This window comes from Marmota marmota, unplaced genomic scaffold (assembly GCF_001458135.2).
Source record: "Marmota marmota marmota unplaced genomic scaffold, marMar, whole genome shotgun sequence".
Classification (NCBI taxonomy): Eukaryota; Metazoa; Chordata; class Mammalia; order Rodentia; family Sciuridae; genus Marmota; species Marmota marmota.
The window spans coordinates 5,340,952-5,367,264 of record NW_026000241.1 but is presented as its reverse complement, the minus strand read 5'-3'; the positions used below and the strand labels follow the sequence as shown (position 1 = coordinate 5,367,264).

At 47.2% G+C, this 26,313-nt stretch overlaps 1 protein-coding gene across 2 annotated transcripts; it reads left to right on the top strand.

Moving 5' to 3' along the window:
• The first annotated feature begins 965 nt into the window (after positions 1-965).
• Calr3 (calreticulin 3) lies at positions 966-22,026 on the top strand. Of its 2 annotated transcripts, XM_015489214.2 has the most exons (9): positions 966-1,124; positions 1,275-1,376; positions 5,027-5,230; positions 8,866-8,960; positions 11,163-11,351; positions 14,157-14,264; positions 14,355-14,486; positions 15,654-15,746; positions 21,613-22,026. In XM_015489214.2, the coding sequence occupies exons 1-9, from the start codon at positions 1,034-1,036 to the stop codon at positions 21,751-21,753; spliced, it is 1,155 nt and encodes a 384-aa protein (XP_015344700.1). In that variant the 5' UTR covers positions 966-1,033; the 3' UTR covers positions 21,754-22,026. The 2 variants fall into 2 exon arrangements, with proteins under 2 accessions (XP_015344700.1, XP_048650902.1); XM_048794945.1 differs by lacking the exon at positions 1,275-1,376 and having other exon boundaries at positions 973-1,124.
• The last annotated feature ends 4,287 nt before the right edge of the window (positions 22,027-26,313 follow it).

Here is a 26,313-nt window from a genome sequence, read left to right as displayed (position 1 = left end):
AATCAGAAAAATGAGAAATTATAGTCCAATTGTTTCAAATGTATGAAAGCCAAGATCATTGTAATGTCATGTGTAGTTAATAAAAAAAAATTTAAAAAAAAATAATTCTGGGAATGTAGCTTAATGGTAGAGTACATTCCTACCTTTGCCAAGAACTTGAGTTTTATCCCCAACACTAGGGGAAAAAAGACCCAAATATTTTTATACTAAATATTATCTGAAATTGGAATTTAAGTGTGTGCCCTGTATTTTTGTTTGCTAAATCCAGCACGCTCATATCTTCTACACCTTTAAATAATATGCACAAGCATTTTCTGTGTAGCAAAAAAGTGTTTAATCCAGCCCTTAAGATTTTGTTCAAGATGCCAAGCATGATGGCACATGCCTGTAATCCCAGTGATTCAGGAGGACAAGACAGGAGGATTGCAAGTTTGAGGTCAGCCTTGGTGACTTAGTGAGATCCTGTCTCAAAATAAAAAGGATTGGGGGTATAGCTCACTAGCAAAACATCCCTGGGCTCAATCCCCAGTTCCAGGAAAAAAAAAAAAAAAACAGTCTGGGAAAACTAAGGACACCCTGCTTCAAAAAAATTAAAAGGGGAGCCGGGTGTGGTGGCACATGCCTATAAACCCAACAACTTCGGAGGCTGAGGCAGGAGAATCGCAAGTTCCAGGCCACCCTCAGCAATTTAGCGAGGCCCTAAGCAGCTTAGGGAAGCCCTAAGCAGCTTAGAGAGACCCTGTCTCAAAATAAATAATTTTAAAAGGGCTGAGGATNTGTATAAGAGACAGCACTTCCCACAGGCCACCGCGCTCCCGCGAGCAGGGTGGCCCCGGGTCACAATCGCGGGGCATCATGGGAGTGGTAGTTCCAGGGCGTGTCCGGCGCACCCGGCCGCCGACGGCCAAGGTACTTTCGGGTCACAATCGCGAGGTGTGACGGAAGATGTAGTTTTGAGGCGACGCGCCTGGCTTGCCGCAGAGACCGCTGGGAGGACAGGGGCGGTCACGAGGAGGAGCGCCGCGCATGCCCCATGGCACGCGCCCGCGTCCTGATCTGGGCGGTCTGCGCGCTGCGCCTGGCGCTGGCCACTGTCTACTTCCAGGAGGAATTTCTGGACGGAGGTGAAGAGGCAATGCCGGCGGTGGCGGGGCCGTGAGCTCCCCGGGGCCTGTCGGCGCGGGGTGGGCAGGGGCCGAGCCTGGAGGGCCGCTCTCCCTGCCCTGGACCCAGGTCCACACACTTCCCGCCCTCACTGGTGTTTCCTCCCACAGAGCGCTGGAGAAACCGATGGGTGCAGTCCACCAATGACTCCCAGTTTGGGCATTTTAGAGTGTCGTCGGGGAAGTTTTATGGTCACAAAGAGAAAGACAAAGGTTAGTGTAGAATCAGGAGAGAACAGAACCAAGCGTTAAACCCCATCGAGCGACCTTCCAAGGTGGACGTGGTGCAGAAATAACGCTCCTACACCCACTAAGCCACAAGTGGGATTTTCCTCGCCTCTTTGCCTGTTTTAAAAATTCTTTTCATACTTGCCTTAGTCATCCAGCTTTATAAGCATCAGGTCAGTTTGGAGAGGAGGGCCTTGCCCACCCAGGGGATACTCCCTTTTTTTTTTTTTTTCACCAGCGATTGAGCCCAGGGGCGCTTAACCAGTGAGCATATCCCCAGCCTTTTTTATTATTTTATTTAGAGACAGGGTCTGGCTAAGTTGCTAAGTGCCTTGCTAAGTTGCTGAGTCTGACTTTAAACCCGAGATCTTCCTGCCTCAGCCTCCCGAGTCGCACTTCCTTTCACTTTGAATTTTCACATGAAGAAAAAAAGTGGAGGTAAAAGTTGCCTGCTGTCAAGTGCTCACACCGCAGGACTGCAGCACGGAGACTTTCAACATCTGTACATCCAGGTCAAGATCTGGAACATATTTTCAGAACCCTACGGAAACTCCAGCGGTTAGGTTCTCGTGCCCAAGGAAACCTCTATTTTGGCTTTTCCTTTTCCTTTTGCTTTTCCAATTATTTTTATTTTTTTTTAATTTTGAGTCAGAGCCTCTTTAAATGGCCCAGGCTGGCCTCATACTTGTGATCTTCCTGCCTTGGCCTTTCCAGTAGCTAGAATTAACAGACGTGCACCACCACAGCTGGCTTATTTTGGCTTTTTCTCATATCTAATAGTCAAGGTGGATGCACTACAGATGTTCTACCAACTCTTTTTGAATAGTCAATAGCTTTTACATTTTTTAGTTGGTAGGGCCAAAAACACAAAAAGGAAATAATACTTTCTAATTTGTAAAAATGATGTAAATTTTAATGGAATACTTGAAAGTTTGACATCCCTAAAGTTTCACGAAAACACAGCCACATGGGTGTTTCCACACATAATAGCCCAGACATTGGATGATGAGTGCTTTACAACAGAGCCATATCCACTGCCCTTTCGATTTTTTATTTTGAGACAGGGTCTTGCTAAGTTCCTGAGGCTGGCTTCAAACTTGCTATTCTTCAGCTTTAGTCTCCTCTGAGTTGTTGGGATTACAGGCACACACCACCCTACTGACTCACACTAGCCATGTTAGTGCTCCAACATCAAAGTCAAATAGCTGGCTCAGAGATTGAGTAGCTCAGAAGGTCTAAAGTATGTCTTATCTGGACATACAGAAGATTTTTGCCAACTTCAGTTTTTGTTCTTGCAGTGGCAAGGATAGAACCCAGGGCCTTGCACATGCTGGGCAAGTGCTCTATTACTGACCCACCTCCCCAGGCCTCAACCACTGATTTAGATGTGGTTTCCCTCTTCACCACCTTCCCGGTCACCTCTGTGTTGGCCGTGTTAGCCTAGGGTACCCGTGAGTCCCACAGCCTTTGGCTTTGGGTCATGTCTGCGTTGTTTTGTAAGATACATGTTGACCCCAGCAGTCAATAAAAATGAGCTCTGTGCCAAAAGTGGGGTGATAATAAACAGGCTACTCCCTGAAACTTGCCAAAGGACAGGACTTCCCACTTGGAGTTGTTTGGGCTTCCCGACACACAGTGTTTTCTCTTCCTCCAGTTTGGATTCCTGAGATTCTGTGCAATATTTTCATTTCTTCAGCACAGTCTGATCCTTCCCTGTGGTCCACTGAGACCAAGATTTAAAAGCCATGAATGAAAAAGATGAGTCTAATTTAGTCAGAAATGGGAAGTGGTGACAGGATGGGGTGCTCGTGGAGGGTGACAAGACACAAGAGAGGTGGAGAACCACATGACTTTCAGATTTCCTTGCTTGTAGGGGGAGAGAAGGTGCCCTGACTCCTCTGAGGAGGGAAGGATAGAGAAAAGAGGTGTGGTGGTGGACAGTCAGCCGTGAGTGAAGACTTGGACCTATGAGTACCAAATACCAGGTTCATGGATGATCACACAGGGTGGGTCACAATAGGAATGGCCATCTTCAGGTTGTGCAATAAACTCCAATATAATAAAAGAATTTAGGGCCGGGCGTGGTGGCACACACCTGTAATCCCAGTGACTGTGGAGGCTGAGGCTGGAGGATCACAAGTTCAAGGCCAGTCTCAGCAACTTAGTAAGAACCTGTTTCAAAATAAAAAGGGCTGGGGATGTAATTTCACGGAAAAGTCCCCCTGAGTTCCATCCCTGATATCAGAAAAGACGGAAAAAAAAATAAAAAGGGATTTAGGGGCTAAGGTGTAGCTCAGGGGTTGTAGAGCCCTTGCCTAGCGGCCCTGGATTCCAGTGCTCTGGGTTCCAGCCCTAGTGCTGCGTGTGCATATACACACACAAAAAAAATAATCCATGGGATAATGGTGGACAGTGGCATGTGCCTGTGATCACTGATACTTGCGGGGTGGAGACAGGAGGATCACAGCTGAGGATATAGCTCAGTAATAGTGCTCTTTCTTCACATGCATCCATCCCCATCCCCAAAGAGGAAGAAGAATGGTCAACTGGGCACAGTGGCACACTTGTAATTACACAGTGTTGGGATTACACGGTGTTGTAATCCCAACAGTTTGGGAGGCTGAGGCAGGAGTATCACATCAAAGCCAGCCTTAGCAAAAGCGAGGCACTTGGGGCTGGAGTTGTGGCTCAGAGATAGAGCGCTCATCTAGCACGTGAGAGGCCTTGGGTTCAATCCTCAACACCACATAAAAATTTTAAAAAAGGTATTAAAAAATTAAAGGTATTCCTGCAATCTGTACATGTGGAAAATAAGATTTTGTACCCCATTTGAATCAAATGTATGATATGTCAAGATCATTGTAATGTTTTGAGCAACTAATAAAAAAAAATTAAAGGTATTGTATCCAACTACAACTAAAGTAAAATATTTTTTTAAAAAAAGCAAGGCACTAAGCAACTCAGTGAGACCCTGTCTCTAAATTAAATATGAAATAGGGCTGGGGATGTGGCTCAGTGGTTAAATTCAATCCCTGGTACCAAAATAAATAAATAAAAAGAACAGTGTCTTCATGAAAAGAGCCACCTTGTGGGCTGGGGATCTAGCTCAGTTGGTAGAGTGCTTGCCTTGCATGCACAAGGCCCTGGGTTGGAGTGCTTCTTTCTGTTCTTCATTCAGCTGCTATCCAGGCTTCCTTGCGTATCCTTGCCCCTTAGAAGATGAGGGGGAAAAAATTAACTATCCATGGTTAGATTGCATGTTTGTCATTTAGGGTTGAAGTTTTTCTGTAACTTAAAACAGTAGAGGTGGGGCTGGGGATGCAGCTCAGTGGCAGAGCCTGCTCAGTATGCACAGACCCTGGGTTTCATCCCCCTGAAATAAGTAAACAAATACCATAACAATGATATATGAGGTACAAAAACATCTGGGTGCATAAAATATGAGTTTTGTGCAAGGTAGGGACCTATTAGTGATGTGTCCCCAGCATGCTGTGTCAGTACAGGTCATTATAGACAGCAGCTCCCTGTAAATAGAACATAGATTATCGCAGGTAGAGAAAGGGCATCTGTTAATGTCCATGCTTTACTGAGCACAATGTCATTCCTAATGCTTCACGAGTACTTTCTGTTGGAAGGTCTGCAGACCACTCAGAATGGCCGATTCTACGCCATCTCTGCACGCTTCAAACCGTTCAGCAATAAGGGGAAGACTCTAGTCATTCAGTACACCGTGAAACACGAGCAGAAGATGGACTGCGGCGGGGGCTACATTAAGATCTTTCCTGCAGACCTGGATCAGAAGAACCTCAATGGGAAATCACAGTACTATATTATGTTTGGTAAGTTGGCATAGCAGAACACAACCATCTCTGCGGTTCAGACTTTGCTCACAGTGAATATATTTGACCCAAGGGTTTTTAGCACCAATACAGGAGGAGCATCCCTAATCGGAAAATCCAAAATGCTTTGAAGTCTAAAACATTTTGTTTGTGTTTTACGGAGAATGACACTCAGCACCAGGGTCTTACTGACCAGTGGGCTGCACCCCCAGCCCCTTTTTTAAATTTTATTTTGAGAGAGGCTCTCACTAGATTGGCAGGCTGTCCTTGAGCTTGCGATCCTCCTGCCTTGGCCTCCTGAGTCCTTGGGATTACAGGTACCACCACACCTGGCGTGGGTTTCCTTTATTTTTTAATTTATCATGATCAGAATCAGGCTCTGACAGTTATGCTGTTCTTATATTTGCTATGATCTTAATGCTAATTAGAATTAGAGTCTTAGAAGTAGAAAGAGTATTGGCTGTTCTTTCTGTTTTATTGGATGTTAGGTGTTAGGTTAATTCCTAGATATGGATAGAATACTGCCCCCAAGTCGTCTTAGAGAGCAGAGACTTCGCTGGCGTCACAGCATTAGATGGCTGTAAATTTCCACTGATCTAGCGATTCCTGACTCCCAGCTCAGAGATCTCTCTACTCTGCCATGCCTCATATTTTGTTCTTAAGTTTAAAATTTGGAACAGAAAAGGTGGTGTTTTTATTTCTAAAAAATAATTAAGCTGTGGACTGGGCACAGTGGCACACGCCTGTCATCCCAGCTGCTCGAGAGGCTGAGGCAGAAAGATTGCAAGTTCAAGGCTAGTATCTGAAACTTAGCAAGACCCTGTCTCAGAATAAAAAATAAAAAGGACTGAGAATGTAGCTCAGTGGTAGAATGCCCTTGGGTTCATTCCCAGTACTGAAAAAAAGAAAAGAAAGAAAGCTGGGGTGTAACTCGGTGGTGGAGCACGTGCCTGCTAGCACCCGTGAGAGCCTGAGTTCCATCTCCATCACTGCAAAAAAAAAGAAAAACGAAACCAAAATGTCTGCTTTAGTTATTTATTATCCTCTTAAAACAAGACAGTAGAGCTATCTAGGAAAAAGAAATACCTGTTGAATTAGAGATGATTTCACAGATATTTGCTTTTTAGATTTGGTAAACAAAATAATCAAAAATATTCACCAAAATATCACTCTTAACTATATATCGCATGTTTGCTGCCTACGAATTCTGAAGCAGCATAATTTAGAGTAAAAGATAAAAAAGCCTTGGGGTAGGGATGCAGCTCAGTGGAAGAGAACTCTCCTAGCAAGGGCAAGGCCCTGGGTTCCACTCCCAGCACCACAGAATAAGTAAATATTAAAATAAATTTTCTGGATTATTTTTGTTTTTAACTTGAGATTGCCTCCACTCACTCAGCTCTCCTACAGTGCTGCCCTGCTCACTCCACTCCAGCCCTTGCTTTGCCAAGTGCTGATGTTGAGGAAGAGAGAAGTATGTTCTGTGGGTCCTTGCCAAGGGCTTTCAATTTGCAGTCTCAGGTTATGCATAAAACCCCCCAAAACTTGTGAGACAGCCCCTGTTTTGCCAATAAGAAGTCTGATTAAAACTACTTGCCCAAGCTGGGTATGGTGGCGCACACCTGGAATCCTGGTAGAGACTGAGGAGGCTGAGGCAGGAGGATTCAAGTTCAAAGCCGGCCTCAGCAATTTATCGAGGCCCTAAGCAACTCAGCAAGACCCTGTCTCTAAATAAAAAATGCTTAAAAAGGGCTGGGGATGTGGCTCAGTGGTTAAGTGCCCCTGGGTTCAATCCCTGGTAACACACACACACAAAAAAAATACTTGCTCAAAATTAGATCACCCCAAGTTCATCTGTCTACTGCATTTCCTTATGCAAATCAATTATAAGCTTAACTATTTTATTATTGCCATTCATGGAAATGTACAGATTTTCTGGCCAGTTTTAGATGTGTTCTATACCTTCATTAAATATTCAAAGTATACAAGTGCTTAGGAATACATAGAGAAATGCTAACTCATTTTGAAGGGAAAAATACATCTCAATCCCGAGGAGGCCAACTTTCAACCAAATATTTCACATGCCATAGCTTTTGTTTAAAAAAAAATTCAACTGGAATGTTGACCAATGATGACAGAAAAGGAAATTCTATAAACACATGTCCTTTGAATGCAGCTGGGAGACAGACCTAGTGTATTTTGTCAACCCCACAGGTCACTGTTTCCAAGTTCAAAGTAGTTCATGCTTCTGGACAGTTGATAACATTCTTTTTGTTTTGTTTTTATTATTTGGTTCTGGGGAGGGAACCCAGGGCCTGCCACATGCCAAGCATGCACTCTATCACTAAGCCACGCCCACAGCCCCCAAATTGATAACATACTTAAAGTAATTACAGGCAGCCTGGGTTACTATGATTCATTCTGGAATTGTGTCACTGCAAGTTGACAAGAAATGTTAAAAGTACAATCTAGAAGAAATCTACTGTGTTCACAGTGGATTTTCCTAGCAGAATCCCCAGGGGTAGGTGCCGCCGGGGTCAGTAGATTTGGTGGAATTCCATCTAAGACAGGGAGAAAAGAAAAAAAAAAAAGATGTTTTAGGGCAATCTTTTTTTTAATATTTATTTTTCAGTTTTAAGTGGACACAATATCTTTATTTTAATTTTATTTTTTTTAATGTAGTACTGAGAATCAAACCCAGTGCCTCATGCACGCTAGACGAGAGTGCTACCACTTGAGCCACATCCCCAGCCCCTGTTTTAGGACAATCTTAAGGCTTAATCTGTAAAGCAAAAGCAGGGTAATTGTAAACACCTTCAGAAATTTTGGTGAATTTTCCAGATACCTCCTATAAACTTTGTTTATCATATTCAGAACTCCAGTCTCTTATCTGGCCCCATCTTGGAGAATTCCATTTCCTTAGTGACTGGATTCCCCACACACACACACTGGGGGTGGAATCCAGGGCCTCACGCGTGTTGGGCAAGCATCCTGATGTTCTAGACCCGGGAGGACACCATGGCGGGGTGAGGCTGAGTCGTTGAGAGCTGGGAAGAGCCGAGCCAAGCTCCAGCTCTGAAGCTTGCTCCCCGCACCTGGCCCCAGGTCAGAACCTCAGGCCAGGGGCTGGGGGAGCAGCTCAGTGACAGACCGCGTGCCTCTCACGCGCAGGGCCCTGGGTTCCATCCCAGCTCCACAAAGGAAAAGAACTTCAGACGGAGGCTGAGGCTGAGGAGCGGCCGGGGCACTGCTGGACTGTCGGCCTGCCTTTGCTTCTGTGCTGGGTGGTTTTTTTTTAACATTTATTTTTTAGTTTTAGGCGGACACAGTATCTTTACATTTATGTGGTTCTGAGGATGGAACCCAGTGCCTCGTGCATGCTAGGCGAGCGCTCTGCCACTGAGCCACCACACCAGCCCCTCGGTGCTGGTTTGTCCTTGAGTCCAAGGTGGCTTCAAAGGCCAGAGAAGAGATCTGACTGGGAGAAGGCGGTCACTACCCGCAGATCTTCACATGAGCATCTGATTATTCCTGGACATATGAGTTTGCTGTGCCTCATATATTTAAGGAGAAAAGTTGGTTATCGTATGGTAAATCATTATGGAAGAAAACTGAGAGCACCTGATTTTTTTTTGTAGGACCTGATATTTGTGGATTTGATATCAAGAAAGTTCATGTTATTTTACATTTCAAGAATCAGTATCATTCAAACAAGAAATCAATCAGATGTAAGGTAAATGCCCTCATATTCAAATGATTGTATTAGTTATTTTCTTCCTGCCTTCATTTTTGGTTTTGTTTGTTTGTTGAGACGGGTCTTGCCGTTGCCCAGGCTGGTCCTGAACTCCTGGGCCCGAGTGACTGGGGGTCTCCTGGCCTACAGGGGAGGCCACCATGCTCCACTTTCATTAACTCCTGCCTGATGATAAGTTTAGAGAGAAGGGTTTTGATCTTTCAGTATTTAAGAGCCACGGAAGGGTCGTAGCAAATATACCTCTTGTCCCTGGTTTCCAGTGGGTGGCCCTTTAGTGACACTGTCTACTTTGGTTTGTTTTCTGAAGTTTTCACCCAGTGGCAGGGCACTCTTCGCTGTGGTCTATGACATCAGGTTATAATTGAGCCCCTAAGGGTTACAATAGCATAGTCATTGGATATTCTAACCATATCTATCATCATTAAAGAATGAAATATTCAAAATGAAAAAAAAAACATTCTGGAGTAATTAGACAATCTTCAAAATCCCAGAACATTGAAATGGGACTATTTCCAAAATGAAATCACACTTTCTTGCCTTTTTGCCCAGGGATTCCTGTGAAAATGACGCTTTTTGTCTTTGGGCCCTCCTCAGAACTCGGTTATGTACTGAATTACGTGCTCTGGTGTTGGAGGGGGACTCAGACCTGCCTGGATGCCCGCACGGACAGCAGTGGCTGCCAACAGCCCAGAGCAGGGCTCCAAAGAGGCAGTTTGCTAGGTCCCTTAGCCTGGGCTGGTGAGGAGGAAGGGCCCCCTCTCTCTTTCCCCACCCTCTGCATTGAGTGTAAACCTCAGGAAGCAGGGACTGTCCCCTGGGGCACTCTAGCACCAGAACTCGTGAAAATGGGCAGGAGACACAAAGGTTTCCCAGTGTCATTGACCACTGGAGGGGAGGTGCCTGTAGCCATTCTTTATCCAATTGCAAACCTCTCAGGGGAGCAGATGGCCTCCTCACAGAACCCTGGAGACTGCAGGGTCCTCTCTGGGGTTTCCCCCACCCACAGGGTGGTCCTAAAGGATCAGCGGATTCTCCTGCACACCATGCTTGTCCTGACACCCCTCCTGCAGGGGCAAGACAGCCCACACCCCGGGTCTTCCTCCCTCTTCAGTTCGGTTCAGCTGAACACCAGGGAGACAGGGAGCAAAAAGAGAGGAGGCCCCAACAGCCTGGAACATGCCAAGGAGCTTGTTCTGTAGAGAGGAAAGGACATGGTCGCCTTGGGTCAAAAAGCCCATGTGGCCCTGAGTGGCATCCATAGGCTCCCTCAGACATGTGTTGCTACAGGGCTAATGATGTGGCCTTGCTTCACAGCACCTAGTTGACCTCCTGGCCTCAGGGAAGAACACTGTTGTGTTCACAGGGCTTTGATTAGTTCTGCAACACTGTGGAGGAAAGGTCCAGAACCCCACTAGCAGGCAGTGCTTGGTCCTCCAGGGTTTTCAAAGAGGGAATCTGATCTTCCTGTTAGTTGGCTTTGTATTACTATAACAAAGTACCTGAGACAGCCAACTTAAAAAGAGAAAAGGTTTGTTTGGGCTCATTGTTTGGTGGTTTCAGCCCCTGGTTGGTTGGCTTTGTTGCTTCATGCCTGTGGCATCATGGTAGAGGCTTGTGGCAAAGGCAGCCCATTAACCTTGTGGCTGAGAATGAAAAAAGATAAAAAGACAACTGGTGTCCCTTTCAGGGGCACCCCTCCAGTGATCTAACTTCCTCCCACAGCCGTCCCACCTCTTAACGGTTCTAGCAGCCCTCAGTAGCACCACAGGCTGGTGACCAAGCCTTTAACACGTGGGCCTTGGGGACACTTATCCAACCATAGCCGGAGCCATGTTATCTGCACCGAGGGGAACCAGCCACACAAGAGAGGGGCTGGAGGTGAGGGGGTCTTCTGCGGCAGTGAGGCTGTTCCACAGGATGCCCCTCCCTCTTTAATCTTTATTTGATTTTTCTGTGGTGCAGGGGCTAGAACTCAGGGCCTCTCACGTGCTGGGCATGAGCTCTACTATGGAGCTACACCCCGACCCAGGATCCCATTTTGAAGACACAACCCCTCTTCCCAGAGCCTCCCCAGGTCTCCGTGCTGCACCCAAGGCTTGCCTAGAGCCTGCTTTAAACTGGTATTCAGACCCGCGTTGAAACAGCACGGGTTTCACAGTGGCCCCTCCCCTCCCCTGGCAGGTTGATGGCTTCACACACCTGTACGCTCTGGTTTTAAGACCAGACCTTTCTTACGAAGTGCAAGTCGATGGTCAGGCCATCGAGTCCGGCAGCATCGAATACGACTGGAACTTGACCTCGTTTAGGAAAATGGAAGAGTCTGCAGCAGAGTCTAAGGACTGGAATCAGGCAAAAGATGCGAAAGCCCAGGTATGGACTCTTCCTGAGCAACTCTGGGAAGTGTATGAGGTGTGCGGGATCAGTTTGGAAGCACCTAGCTACGGTACAAAGTCACGATCTAAAACTGCTCTCCCCAGGGTACAGGCCCCTGAGACCAGCTGCACAGTACACGTTTGGGCAGATGGCAAGAGAGCAAGAGAGCTTTATGATATCTGAGACTCAAACAAGTCGGATGTTCTCTTTTTTTTTTTTAATTTCTTTTTTAGCTGTAGGTGGACACAATACCTTGGTCTCATTTATTTTTACGCCGTGCTGAAGGTCAAACCCAGTGCCTTACACGAGCGAGCGAGGCAAGCACTCTACTGTTGAGCCACAACCCCAGCCCCTAGGATCTGTTTCTCTATGCAGTGTTTTTATGCTGAAGATGGAACTCAGGACCTTGAACATGCTGAGCACTGCTCTGAGCCGCACTCCAGCCCTAACCAAAGTTTTCTTAATAAAAGGATAATTATTTATTAAAATTGTCATATACAGGGTAGGGTATGTAACTCAGTGGTGGAATATTTGCCTAACTTGTGTGGGCCCTGAATTCCATCCCTATCACCACACACACACACGTATAATCTTCTTATTTCTGTTATCTTGAGAAAACACTTGTACAAAACTTGTATGCTTTTTTCTTTTTTTGGATACTGGGGATTGAACCCAAGTGTGCCTAACCACTGACCCACATGCCAGCCTTTTTGATTTTTTGAGACAAGATCTCACTAAGTTGTTTAGGGTCTTGTTACAGTGCTGAGGCTGACCTCGAACTTGTGATCCTCCTGCCTTAGCCTTGAGTTTACAGGCATGTGCCACGATGCACAGCTTTTATGATTTTTTTATAGGGGATTATCTGAATATTGGTAAATCCAATATTTTGGATCAACATATTTTCTAACATGTTTATTTATTCAGTATCTACTAAGCTGTGTGTGTGTGTGTGTGTGTGTGTTTATATTCAGTTTACCCTCTGTACCTGTAGGTTCTATATGCTTAGATTTACCAACTCTGAATCAAAATGCTAGCAAAAAGTTTCATTCATACTGAACATGTACAGACTTTTTTTCTAGTCATGATGCTTGAAACAGTATAACAACTATAGATGCATCATTTATAATGTATTAGGTAGAGGCATTTTAAAGTACACAGGAGGATATGTGTAGGTTTATGCAAATACTGTATCATTTTATAGAAGGAACTTGAGCATACAAAGATTTTGTGTAGGAGGGGAATCTTGGAACTATCATCTGTAGATATCTTGGGATGACTGTATACATTTGTGTGAGTGAGAGTGTGTGTGTGTGTGTGTGTGTGTGTGTGTATTTAGACAGCTGTTACAAAGTCCTCTAACTGAATAGCTTGTAATCAACAGAATTTACGTCTGACAGTTCTAGATGTTATGAGTCCAAGGTGCCAACATGGTTAGTTTCTGGCGAGGGCTGTCTTCCAGACTGGAGATGGTTCGTTTCCTGCTGTACCCTCACAGGAGGGTGAGAAAGCTCTCTAATGTCACTTTTACAAAAGCACTCGTCCCATTCATGAAGGTTTTACCTTCATGACTTTTTCATCTCCTATGTTAGTCAGTTTTCTGTTACTGTAACAAAATACTTGTGGTAATCAACTTAAAAAGAGGAAAGATTTGAGTCCCTATCTCTAAATGAATTTAAAAAGGGCCAGGATAGAGCACTTGCCTGACATATGCAAGGCTCTGAGGATGCTCAGCACTGAAGAAAGGGGGAGGGGTTGTTTGGGCCCAGTTTTAGGGGTTTCAGTCCATGGTCTGGGCCTATTGCCTTGGGCCTCGTGTTTAGAGCATGTTGGAGGGTGCTGATGAACGGACGTAAAAGGAAAGAAGGAAAAGGCTGGGGTCCTGATATCCCCTCAAGGGCACACCCCCGCTGACCAGAAGACCTCCCCTAGGCCCCAGCTCCTCAGTGTTCCACCATCATCTCACAGTGCCACAGACTGGGGACAGAGCCATTAGCATACAAGCCTTTGGGGGATACTTATCCAAACCATAGCACCCCCCGGAGGCCCAGACCCCTAGTATCACATCAGGGGTACGAGTTCAACCTGAGACTTTCAGGGAAACGCCAGCATTCTGTGTATTGCCATGTGTGTGTGTAAAGAACTCGATAATGTAACTATTTAAAAAAATATTTTTAGTTGTAGATGGACACATATCTTTATTTTTATTTATTTGTTTTTTGTGTGGTGCTGAGGACCGAATCCCAGGCCCCATGCATGCGAGGGCAGCGCTCTACCACTGAGCCACGACCCCTGCCTGCGACTGCTTTTTTCTGCTACTCAGAAGTCCCCTGATAAACCTTGCTGCAGTTTATAGTTGTCCCCCCCCCCCCCCTCCTTTTCTGGAACAATCTGCACAGCCAGAAACAAAAGACGATTTACCATCAGGGCTGTACGTGTGTGGCTCCTACCATCGTGACTTTGGGCTTTCACAACCACTGAAATCCTGTGGAGGGACAGGGGGAAACGAGGCCATGTGGTGCTATCTGGAGCCCCGGCAGGGTCGAGGAGGCCGGGCACTTGGCTCTTTGACAACTAAGTTAAACAGGAGAGGGGGACATCATGGCAGGGGTTGGGGCTGCCCAGGCCTGTTGGTTTCTGAGAGTTCCTCTGTCAGGGCTGGGGTGGGGCGTGGTGGCAGGGCTCTGGCCTCGTATGGGGGAGGCCCTGGGTTCCATTCCTAGTGAACTCCCCCAACTTTAAATTTTTTCCCCTTTCTTGAATCTGGGCGTCTGACTGTTTTGTTTTCCTCTTGTGACGTTGAAGGACTGGGAGCAGCATTTCCTGGACGCCAGCGCCAGCCAGCCCAGCGACTGGAACAGCGAGCTGGACGGGGACTGGCAGGCGTCCCTGCTCCAGAAGCCACCCTACCAGGTGAGGGGCCTCCCTGCAACGTCCTGGGACACTTGGGCTGCACTTCCCCTGCCTGGGCCATTGGGACCACCTGTATGTTTGCTGTTGCAGGACGGCCTGAAACCAGAGGGCATTGACAAAGATATTTGGCTTCACCAGAAGATGAAAAACACCAACTATCTGACCCAGTATGACCTCTCAGAATTTGAGAACATTGGTGCCATTGGACTGGAGCTCTGGCAGGTAGGTCACTCATCTTTTTTTTTTTTTAATATTTATTTTTTAGTTACAGGTGGACACAATATCTTTATTTTATTTTCATGTGGTGCTGAGGATCGAACCCAGTGCCTCGCACACATGCCAGATGAGTGAGAGCACAACCCCAGCCCTGGTCACTCATCATGAATTTGCTTTAGTTTCATATCTCTGAACTCAAAGGTGAAGTCCTTGATTTGCATGCCTGCTTTTCAGTGAGTACTTAACCAAGTGCTGGGGACCCGAGCTGAGGGACAGCTGTGCTTCCCACATGCCTGTCGTGTTGGAATTCCCCTCTTTTTTTAAAAAATATTTTTAGTTATAGATGGACCTTTATTTTGTTTATTCAGTTTCATGTGGTGCTGGGGATCGAACCCAGGGCCTCACACGTGCTAGGCAAGCGCTCTACCACTGAGCCACAGCCCCCACTGGAGTTCCCCTCCTATGCTTGGAACTTCTCTGCTCAGAGCTGGCTTGGGCCTGGGATTCTGCATTCCCAGCCAGTTCCAGGGCTGCCAGCCCAGCAGGCCCTCCACCCACACTCCCAACAGCGGGGCTCTGGGCAGCACTCCCCGATGGCAATGACCGCACTGGGGAGCTTTTCAAAGTCCCCATGCCCAAATGCTGGTTACATCCACATCCCTGGGGATGAGGCCCAGGGATAAAGAGATTTTTAGCTCTTTTTTTTTTGTTGGGGGGCTGCTAGGGATGGAACCCTGAGCCTCACAACTGTTAAATTCATGCACCATCCCTGAGTCTCACCCCTAGCCCACATAGAGGGTTCAGTTTAGTATTCCTGAAATGGGCTTAAGCGCCTTCTACTATTTTTTTTTTTTTGGTACTAGAGATTGAACTCAGGGGCACCAGACCACTGAGCGACATCCCCAGCCCTATTTTGTATCTTATTTAGAGACAGGGTCTCACTGAGTTGCTTAGCACCTCGCTTTTGCTGAGGCTGGCTTTGAACTCATGATCCTCCTGTCTCAGCCTCCTGAGCCCCTGGGATTACAGGCGCCACCATGCGCCACCATGCCCCGCCCACCTCTACTATTGAGAGCCAACCAGTTTATAGTATTGAGCTAAATACAACTATCTCTCTGTGGAAAATTGGAACACATGTGATATCAATGGTGAAGACTTCTTTTTCATCTACAGGTGAGATCTGGAACCATCTTTGATAACTTTCTGATCACAGACGATGAAGAGTATGCTGAGAATTTTGCCAAGGCCACCTGGGGCGAAACCAAGGTACAATGGATACACACAGTGAACTTTGATCATTCATTTTTTTCCAAACACTTTGTGCTAAAGTCTATCACTTAGGAAAGGGCTGGCTGAATTTTTACTAGTGGACACCTGAGCCAGGTCAGAACACAGAAGGTCACCTGCACTCTGCAGCCTCCACACACTCTCCACCCCCCGGAGGCGAACTCTGTCCCACCAGCACGTCCCTCTAACCTCTTTCTGAAATTCACGTGAAGGGAAGCGCACCAGTGTCCCATTTCTGTATCAAGCGGCTGAGGTTATCACCTGCTGAAGGGAGAAGGTCTATCCAGGTTCACAGTTCTGAGGTTTTCGTCCTTGATCAGTTGGTCCTGTGGCTCTGGGGCCTGAGGCCGACACGGTGTCTGGAGACCACGGGGGAGAACAAGCCACTGACCTCCTGGTGAGCCAGGGAGCAGGGAAGAGAGGACGCTGCAGAGAACAGGCTCCCACCCCACCATGCCTGCCAAGAGCACATCCAGTGACCCAAACCTCCCCTTTACAGTGCCATCCCCCTCAGGGGAGCACTTGGGAACCAACCTTTAGCACTTGGGCCTTTGGGGGACAAACCGTAGCAGGGCCCCCATGCTGGACTGTTGGAGACAGTGCCGTTCGCTCACACCAGTGTGTGGAGCAGCAGCACTTCTTCCTGGTTTTGATGAGAACTGGGTATTGAGCCCAGGGTGTCCCACCACTGAGCTTCATCCTGGCCATCTGTGTGTTTATACAGACAGACAGACTTACGGGGGATCCACCTAAGAGTGCTTAACCATTGAGATGCTTTTTTATTTTTCTTTTTTTCCTGGGGTCAGGGCCTCACTAAGTTGCTTAGGGCCTCACTACGTTGCTACGGCTGGCCTTGAACCTGTGATCCTCCTGTCTCAGCCTCCCAAATTACTGGAATCACAGGCATGCCCCACCGCACCTAGTTTACTTTTTTTTTTTTTGAGACAGGATCCTGCCAAGTTGCCGAGGCTGGCCTTGAACCTGTGATCCTCCTGTCTCAGCCTCCTGAGTCGCTGGGATTACAGGCATGGGCCCTGCCCCTATGACAAATACCTCGTTCTCACTGTGAGAATATTCCAGAATGTCTGTGCTCATTCTCTGTTGATGAAGCTTTGGGTTGCCTCCAGTTTGGGGCCTTGTGAAGGAGGCTGTTCTGAGACTCTCTAGAGATACCTCCTTATCAATACAGGGCAAATTCCAAGGGCCAGTGGGTAGGACTGAAACCTCTATGGTCTGTGTTTTATATAGGGTTTTGATTTATGATCTATAAATATTATATATTTATAGATTATAAATATAATATAAAGCTTTGATTTATAGATCAGCCATAGGAAGAGATGAACAAAATGACTAATAATAAAATAGAACTAGTATGTAACACTGTACTGCAATAATAGCTATTTAAGAGTTGTGAGTTATTCTTGAAATTTTCCAGTGCATATTTTTGAACCATTTTTGATGGTGGGCAAGTGAGATCTTGGGTGAGGGGCGGCTCCTGTGTGTGTGTGTGTCTGTAGTGGACACATGTCCAGGAGTGGACTGCTGGGCCACTTGAATGTGCTACAGTTCAGATCTCAAGTGTCCCCCAGAGGCCCATACGCCGAAGACTTGGTCCCCAGCCTGTGGTGCTGTTGGGAGATGGTGAGAATTCAGGAGGTGGGCCTTGTAGAAGCAAGCTCGGTCACTGGGGACGTGTCCTTGAAGTGGCTCTTGGGATGCTGGCCCCTTCCTCTTTATCCCTTTGCCTCCTGGCTGCCATGAGGTGAGAACTTCCTGTACCATGTGCTCCCCACCGTGTGGCTGCCCCACCACAGACCCAAGGCAATAGGGCCACGTGGTCAGGGACTGAAGCCCCCGAGACTATGAGCCAGAATAAACCTCTGCTGCTCATACTGTGATCATTGCAGGTACTGGGTCACAGTGGAGCTGATGGGCAATGGCTTGATGTGGCCAAACGGTTTTCAATGTAGTCATCCTTTCTACAGTGGTGACAGTTGCAGCTGTGCCACATCTGTGACATTGCTGGTATTGTTAATTGTTGTTAAGTCAGATTTATAGAGGTCTAATTTACCCACTATGAAGTTCACCCTTTTAGGCATACAATTCTGAATTTGGACAAATACATATCATTCTGAAACCAACACCGAAAATCAAGAGGTGGAATAGGTCCATCACCCCAAAAGGTGTCCTTGGGCCCTTTTTAGTCACCCCCTCACCAACCGGGCATCAGTCCTGTGGTTCGCCTTGTCCAGAATGTTGTCGAGTGCACAGCCTGTGGAGATGCTCAGGTCTGGGCTCTCACTTTGCTAAGTGTGCACCCTGCCACAGGACCACACTCGCGGCCCCAGGAGCTGCTTCTTTAACCTGGTGTGAGGTGTCTGAGACTCATGTGGGCCGTGGCCGAGTCAGGAGTTCGTTTCTCTTATCACCTCGTAGTTTGTTCGTTTACTAGCTTGGCCTGTTTCCAGGTTTGGTCAACATGCGTGTTCTAGGCTCCCATTACTTCAGTAAAATACCGGAGACAATTTAGAACGAGGACTTCTTCCGATCAGTGTTTTAGAGGTCACGGTCCGTGGCTGGTTGGCCCCGTTGCTTTGAAGTCTAGAGCGAGGCAGCGCACCACAGCAGGAGTGTGTGACCAAGAGAGCCACTGGCCTTGCGGCCAGGAGAGAAACAGTGACAGAGGGAGGGCTGGCCCATGATGCCCTAGGCTCCACGCCTTGAGTTCCCGCCACCTCCCAGGAGCACCAAGGTGGGGACTGGGCCTTCAACACAGGGGCCTTTGGGGACATTGTAGATCCAAACCATAGCCACAACAAAGCTGCTATGTTTCATACGGTATTCTCATTTCTTTGGGGTAAATCCCCACGAGTGGGCTGCCAGGTCACATGGGCCCATCCAGACTCTCTCCAGACGACAGCACCATTGTGTGGTCCTGGCCGCCCTTCGGCTCCCGTTGGTGCAGTGGTGTCTCACTCTGGTTTAGTTTCATTTCCCTGATGACAAGTGAAGGTGAGCCTTGTTTCGTAGCTTCCTGTGGCCACTTGGAGGTCCTCTTGTGAAAGGCCTGGGTTGACACATAGGCTTCAAGTCCACCATGGTGGTGCCCACTTATAGTCCCAGCTATTCAGGAGGCTGAGGCAGGAGGGTCACTTGAGCCCAGGAGTTCGAGGTCAGCCTGGGCAACATAGCAAGACACAGTCTCTTAAAAAAAAGTAAAAATCCAGGATTTATTTTCACTTTGGCAGGGGGAGGCCAACAGATCAGGAGATGTCTGCCATTAAAATAATAGCTCTTGTTACAGTTACACCAAGAGAGCCCACGATGCCACATAGGGCACTAGGGTCAGTCAGGACGCAGAGGGAACGTGGGGAAAACGTGGGCAGGAACCTTTAATGTGGTTTCCACAGGAAGAAGCGAGTATGTCACCACAAGCAGATTTTGAATTGAGACGGTGAATTGTTTCAGTGGGCTTTGGGGCATAGTGGCCACCCCTAGTTGTCTGGTGTCTGGTACCAGGTGATGAGAGCAAGGGTAATGGCCCAGAGGGCACGAGCTCAGCTGGAGGAGGTGGTTGGGGTATGGGCTTTGGATCGTTTAGGTTGCGCAGGAAAGGCATTGTGTCAGATCGTTTTCTGAGTCTGGATTACTTGTAAGAAAAGAAGTTTATTCAGTTTACAGTTTGGGAGACAGAAAGTCCCAAGATTGGCAGCTCCATCTGTTTGGCCGCTAGTGAGGGCCCCCTTGGCTGGGTTATAATATGGCAGAGAAATGGAAAAGGAACTGATCACGTGCACAAGTCCAAACTTGTGAGGACTAATTCACTTTACAAGATGAATATGAACCTCTTCCAAAGTTGGTGGCCCCATGACCTAGTTACCTCCCACTAGGACCTGCCTTTTTTTTTTCAGTACTAGTTATTAAACCCAAGAGTACCATCAAGCTACATCCCCAGTTCTTTTTATTTATTTTGATATAGGGTCTTGCTAAGTTGTGGAAGATCTCACTAAATTGCTGAGGCTGGACTCAAATTTGCAATCCTCCTGCCTCAGCCTCCTGGGTCACTGAGATTACAGTGTGCCCCTACACAGAAGGCTGACTGGGAATCGATTTTTTTTTTAACCAGGGATTGAAACCAAGGGTGCTTAACCACTAAGCCACATCCCCAGCATTCCCCCACCAGCTTTTATTATATACATACATATAATTTTGAGATAGTCTTGCTAAATTGCTTAGGGCCTCACTAAATGTTGAGCTCATGATCCTCCTGCCTTTGCCTCCCGACCCACTAGGATTACAGGGGAACACCACCACTGTACCTGGCTGGAAATCTTCTTGTCCTTCACCTTCCTGGTCACTCCACGTGCCGTGATTTTCTTACTTAGATTCTGGGGCTTCTGTTTATGGGTCCGTTCACTGCTCTGCTCTGGAAATACAGGAGGATGCACGTGTTCCTCTGACTGCCAGAATAAATGTCCACAAATGAGTTTGTTAAAACAACAGAAATGTATCCCCCGTGGTTCTGGAGGCCAGAAGTCCAAAACCAGTATTGGTTTGGGGTATTGATCCCTCCTATGTATTAAATCAAAATGTGTACTTAAGAAAAAAAACAACCCAATATTTTTTTTAAAGAGAGAGAGAGAATTTTTTAATATTTATTTTTTAGTTCTCGGCGGACACAACATCTTTGTTTGTATGTGGTGCTGAGGATCGAACCCGGGCCGCATGCATGCCAGGCGAGCGCGCTACCGCTTGAGCCACATCCCCAGCCCAACAACCCAGTATTGGTGGGCTGCAATCAAGGCATCCACTGGGCTGTGCTTGCTCTGAATGCTCTCGGGCAGGTCCTGGTATCCCTGGTGGCTGGCTACGTTGCTCTGATCTCAGCCTCAAATTTCATCTGGCCTTCTCTTCTTGTCTCTGTGTATCAAAACTCTTCTTAGCCCTCTCTTATGAGGACACTTGTGATTGGATTTAGGGCCCATCTGAAAAACTAAGATGGTGTGATTTTGTTAAACATCCTTTAAAGGCCCAGGGGTTACAAGGCATGGACACCAGCATGTGTGCTGCTAGGAGGTGGTAGAACCTTTAAGAGGTAGGGCCTCGCGAGAGGGAGTTTGGAGGATGTTCCATTGAAGAGGATGTTGGGACTCCAGCCTGTTCCTCCCTTTTGCTACCTGGCTGCCATGAGTTGAGCAGTTTCCTTTGCTACATGCTCCCTGTCATGATGTACTGCTTGCCACAGACCCAAAAGTGACAAGGTCAAGCCACCATGAACTGAAACCTCTGAAACCTGAGCCAAAAGCCTTTCCAAGAACCCTTTTCCCACATAAGATAACATTTGCAGGTTTGGGGGATTAGGATTTATTTTGTGTGTGGAGCTGGGGAGAGGACCAAGGCCTTCAGGTGCTGGGCAAGTGCTCTAGAACTGAGCCACAGCCCCACCCTAGGGATTAGGGTTGCCATCTTTAGGGGCTCTTTTTCTTTTTTGGGGGGGTGAGTGGGTGGGTACCAGGGATTGAACTCAGGGGCACTCGACCCCTGAGTCACATCCCCAGCCCTGTTTTGTATTTTATTTAGAGACAGGGTCTCACTGAGTGGCTTAGTGCCTCGCTTTTGCTGAGGCTGGCTTTGAACTCATGATCCTCTTGCCTCAGCCTCCTGAGCCCCTGGGATTACAGGTGAGTGCCACCACACCCAGCTAGGGACTCTTTTTAAGCCTGCTGTAGGTGATATGGAAGCTTCTGGAAAGCAGGGAAGAGATTGACGTGCATATGGCCCGCCACTGGGCTCCCAGTAAGGTTGATCCACGGCCACTGGAGTCTTTGTTGTTGTGTTTCTCCAGGGTCCAGAGAGGGAGATGGACGCCATACAGGCCAAGGAAGAAGTGAAAAAAGCCCGCGAGGAAGATGAGGAACTCCTGGCAGGAAAGTTTCATATGCGTGAAAGTCATTTCAATAGATATTACAGGCGGGATGAGCTTTAGTCATCCCTATTATAAAGATGACTGATAAAAACCTTGTTTCTGCTTTAATCTGCATTTAAAAGATCACTTGGTAATTGGTCCAGCTTTCTTCTAAAAACGGTCCGTGCTTTTTGGTGGGGTCAGTCACGTTTTCCTCAGTGATCCCTACGTACCAGGAAGTTCCCCCTCCACAGATCTGAGCGCTGGAGGCCACAGACCAGCAGGAATCTGGTCAAAGACATGACACTCTTAATCTCTAAAATGTTTTTATAAAATAAAAGTTGATAAAATGCATTTTGAAAAAGAGCAATGCTTTATTTCTCTAGTTGTAAATCACTAATAACATATGAAAGTTTCTCAATATAAAACTCTTTTTAAAAAAATTTTATTTGTTTTATGGTGCTAAGGATTGAACCCGGTGCCTCACACCTGCTAGGCAAGTGCTCTGCCACTGGGCTACAGCCCTAGCCCAAATTCTTTTTTTTTTTTTTATTTAATTGAGGTGCCGGGGTTGGAACCTAGGGTTGTGAACATACCAGGCAAATACTCTACCACTGAGCCACATCCCTAGCCTGCCAGTCTCTTTTTGAAGAGATCTATTTTCACAATGAAATTCATGTTTGAAATTATCAAACTTATGACTCCAGAAATTTGGAGGCTGGCAATCTCAACAATAATCCAAATAATGTGGAATGTACATATAGCACATTGAGAGTTTGAAAAGTCTGGGCAGGAAGTGAAGTTCTGACAAGGTTTATTCTGGTCCTGGTTGAAGATGATAGACCTTGAACTCGGACTCTTTATCCTAATCAGACCTCACCATTTATCTGGGGGTTGGTTCTCAAGAAGCTAGACTCTTCTGCCTCATGCACGGGTAGGATTCAAACACTGCCTACCCCTTTTTTCTCTGAATGGGGTGAGAAGTCAGCATCTGGAGAAGCGGAGGCAGGCCGAGAGAGTGCCAGTCACCATCGCTAGACAGAGATGTGTCAGATCTGCCAACTTCTGTGGAGCTCACTATCTGGAGTGAGTTGCCCTCAAGAACTTTCTATGAAAATGGAGATCTTAATTGTGCTGACTAGTGCAATAGCCATTTACCACATGTGGCCCCTGAGCCCTTGGAATGTAGCTAATGGGACCAAGGAATAACTTCTTATTTTATTTCATTGTACAGAGGGTCCCCAAATTCTGATGCTTCAATGTGAGTTTTTTTCAATTTCATACTGGTGAGAAGATGATAGACATTCAGTAGAAGCCATATTGGGAATCTTGAATTTGGATAATTCCCAGGCTAACAAAATGCATGGTATTCTTTTGCCATGCTGGGCAGTGGGGTGAGTGCCAGCTCCTCGTCAGCCTGTGCTCACAGGGGAAGCAGCCCATAGCCCGCAGCGCACTGTGTTGCTAACTAGGAGGTGTAACAGGGTCGGCAGATTAAATGCAGTCTTTACTTTATATTTTCAACTTACAGTGGATGCTACTCGGGTCCTAAGTTAAGGAATATCTGTAATTTCCATTTAAAATTAAGTAGCCACATGTGGTGAGTGGCCTCCCTAATGTATATAGAGTCGCTCTAAACTCTGGTGAGACAGGCTCAGGACAGTTGATCACTGTCATGAAGGTCTCACAGGCCACTCAGCCTGTGCTGCTGGCCATGGGGCACTTGCACACATCACTGAGGCTGTTTCCAGTGTAGACGATGTTGGAGAGCTTCTGTTGCTACTGACTTCTAGACTCAACCACCAGGGATAGAAGCCTGCATGGACCTCGTTCCCTCCTGACTCCCATGTGGAGGTTCCTACCGCGCTCTAGCAGCAGGCGGTTAGATGGCAGAAGGGAAGATGCCATTTGTTTCAGGTGCCAGCACCCTAGGTGGTAGTGACAGTAGCAGTGACTTTAGTAACAATGGCAGAAGCAGCAGTGGTTGGTGTGAGGTTCACCACACTTGGGGGGCACTGTGATTTGGGTTTTGGGGAACACCTTTCCCCCTTTTGATATTGCAGCCCCAGAGGGGCCGTCAGCCTCCCACAGTTACTGATCTTTAGGTGACCTTTACTGTTCCAATTAGATATGAAGGGTTCCCCGAAGACTCACGTGTTGAAGGCACGGTTCCCTGTCCGGCAGTGCTTAGAGGTAGGGATTTGGGGAAGCGATAGGATCACGAGGGCTTTGTACTCATCAATGGATTTCATATTTGATGGTATTATTGGTATATGGTGGAAACTGTAGGCAGAGGGGCCTCGTTGAAGGAAATAGATCATTAGGGGACATGCCTTAGAAGGATATATCTTGTCCCTGGTCCCTTCCTCCCTCTCATTCTCTCTGCAACCTGGCTACCATGAGGTAAGCAGCTTTGTTCCACCATACCCTTCTGCCATGATATACTCCCTGACCATGGGCCCAGAAACAATGGAGCCAGTCCAATGACCATGGACTGAAACCTCGGAAATTGTGAACCAAAGTACATCTTTCTTTCTTGAAGTTGTTTTCTCATGTATTTTGTCACAGTGATAAAAAGCTGACTCAACCCTTTACTTCTTCTTTTAAAAAAAATATATATATATGTATATATACACATACATACTAGTTGTAGTTGGACACAACACCTTTGTTTTGTTTATTTGTTTTTTACGTGGTGCTGAGGATTGAACCCAGCGCCCCATGCTTGTTGGCGAGTGCTGTACCGCTGATCCCCAGCCCCAGCCCTCAACCCTTTACTTCTGCTTACTCCCAGCGCTCTTACACTCATTCCCCTGTACTTGATTTCCTCTGTTTGAAATACCTTGAATGGATTCACTTTTCCTTACGAAACATGGACAGTATAATTGCATTCAAGTCAGTTAAACACCTCATCACTCCTACCTGGGCTGCTTTCACATCTTATGATTTATTCTCTTCCATCCAGGCCTCTCCCCTATCCAGAGTTCACCATGCTAGAACACAAATCTGATCATGCTCAAATCCCTGTGGTGGCTTCCAGTTGCTTTTCAAAAGGGGTGTCCCTTAGGACCATGCATGATCCAAATTGTTCTTAAGCCCCTGTCTTACTCTCTGAGCTCCAGGTTTATAGTCTCACAGGCTCCTTGGTGCCTCAGCTCCTTCTCCCTGTGATGCCCCTCAGCCTCCTCTCACATATGTACATACACCTTCAAGTCATACCTTTGGTCTACTCTGTAGTACCTGCCACTGTCTATAGTGATCTCTTTCCTTGCTCAATTATTCCATGAATGCTAGTTTCCATCCTGTAGGCCAGTGGTTCTCAAAAGGGGGTCCTGGGACTGAAGAATCAGTATCCTTAGGGATTTGTTAGAAATGCCAAAATGTCAGGTCCCACCCATGTCTACAAATTGAATCAGAACCCTGGTCTGTGCTTAACAATCCCCCTGGGTGGTTCTGATGTAGCTCCAAGGTAAGAAACCTGTGCTAGACAGTTGACTAAGGAGTGTGTCTACCTGGTACACCATTGGCCTGCATCGAGGTAGAGTGCTCAGCAAGTGTATGACAGGTGAATGGTTGGTGAATGAATCAGAGTACCAGTGTTCATCTGAATGGCACAAGACATACTGAGTTATTGGAGATGTTGAAACAGCAACTTGTGAGACACCAGAAAAGAGGAGATGGATCACAGGCCTCAGTCTTGCCTGCTGAGACCTGATGCCCAGTCAGACTACTCTGCCACCATTGTGTGAAGCCTGGTAAAGGGAGGTTCATTTTCCCTGGAGAAACCTTATGCTGCTTTGGTCGCCTGCCTGGCCAGGCCTGCCTTCCTCACTGTCTCTCTGGAATTGACCCAGAAGGAGTGCGGCATATAGCCAAAGAAGGAGGAAACATTTGAATAAACAAATACGCCTCCAATAACCATCCCCCGGCAGCATCAGGTGCTTGCTGCTCATTGTGGGACAGTGTAAGGCATAATAATGAGATAACAATGTCAACAACACATATTACCTTGCTGTTTTTTCAAAATGGGAGACTAGGGGTGCAGAGAGGCTAGTTAAATGACTTGCCAAGGTCACACAGCAAGAAAGTGGCCGCTGAGGAATAATTGTAGGTAACGGGGCTACTGCAGAGAAGAGGTTAAGCCTGTTCCAGGGTTTAGTGGAAACCCTATGGGAAAGACCCACATTAGAAAACACACACACACACACACACACACACTGTTACTCTAGGTTCTAGAAACAGGTCTCCTTGTGGGGAGGTGAGGGTCAGAGCTCTTTTGGGTGGGCGTCCACCAGTGCATAGTGCGTTGCCTGGCGCCCTGAGAGAGGAAAGGCAACCCTAGCAGACGGGCATCGGCAAGGAGCTAGAAGCATCACAGAACATGGTACACGGGGGCAGGGACTCCTGCAGTCTTGGGGTCTGGCCAATGCAGGACTCAGGGGCGGATGACAGGGAAGCGCCACAGACGCTCAGCTAGTGTCCCAGGGGCAAGCGCCCTTCATAAGCCCTGCCCCAGGTCAGCGCCGCCCCGCCCCCTCCAGCCTGCGAAAAACGCGCGGCCCCGCCCTCTGTCCCGCCTTCGAGGCCCACCTGCTCATGCGCGTTCTTGCCTTCGGCACGGCCCTTGCCCCTGTCTCTTAT

Coding starts and splice junctions, on each gene's coding strand:
- Calr3 (XM_015489214.2), top strand. CDS start 1,034: ATGGCACGCGCCCGCGTCCTGATCTGGGCGGTCTGCGCGCTGCGCCTG. Junction 11,352..14,156: donor CAAAAGATGCGAAAGCCCAG/GTATGGACTCTT, acceptor GTGACGTTGAAG/GACTGGGAGCAGCATTTCCT. Junction 14,265..14,354: donor TCCAGAAGCCACCCTACCAG/GTGAGGGGCCTC, acceptor TTGCTGTTGCAG/GACGGCCTGAAACCAGAGGG.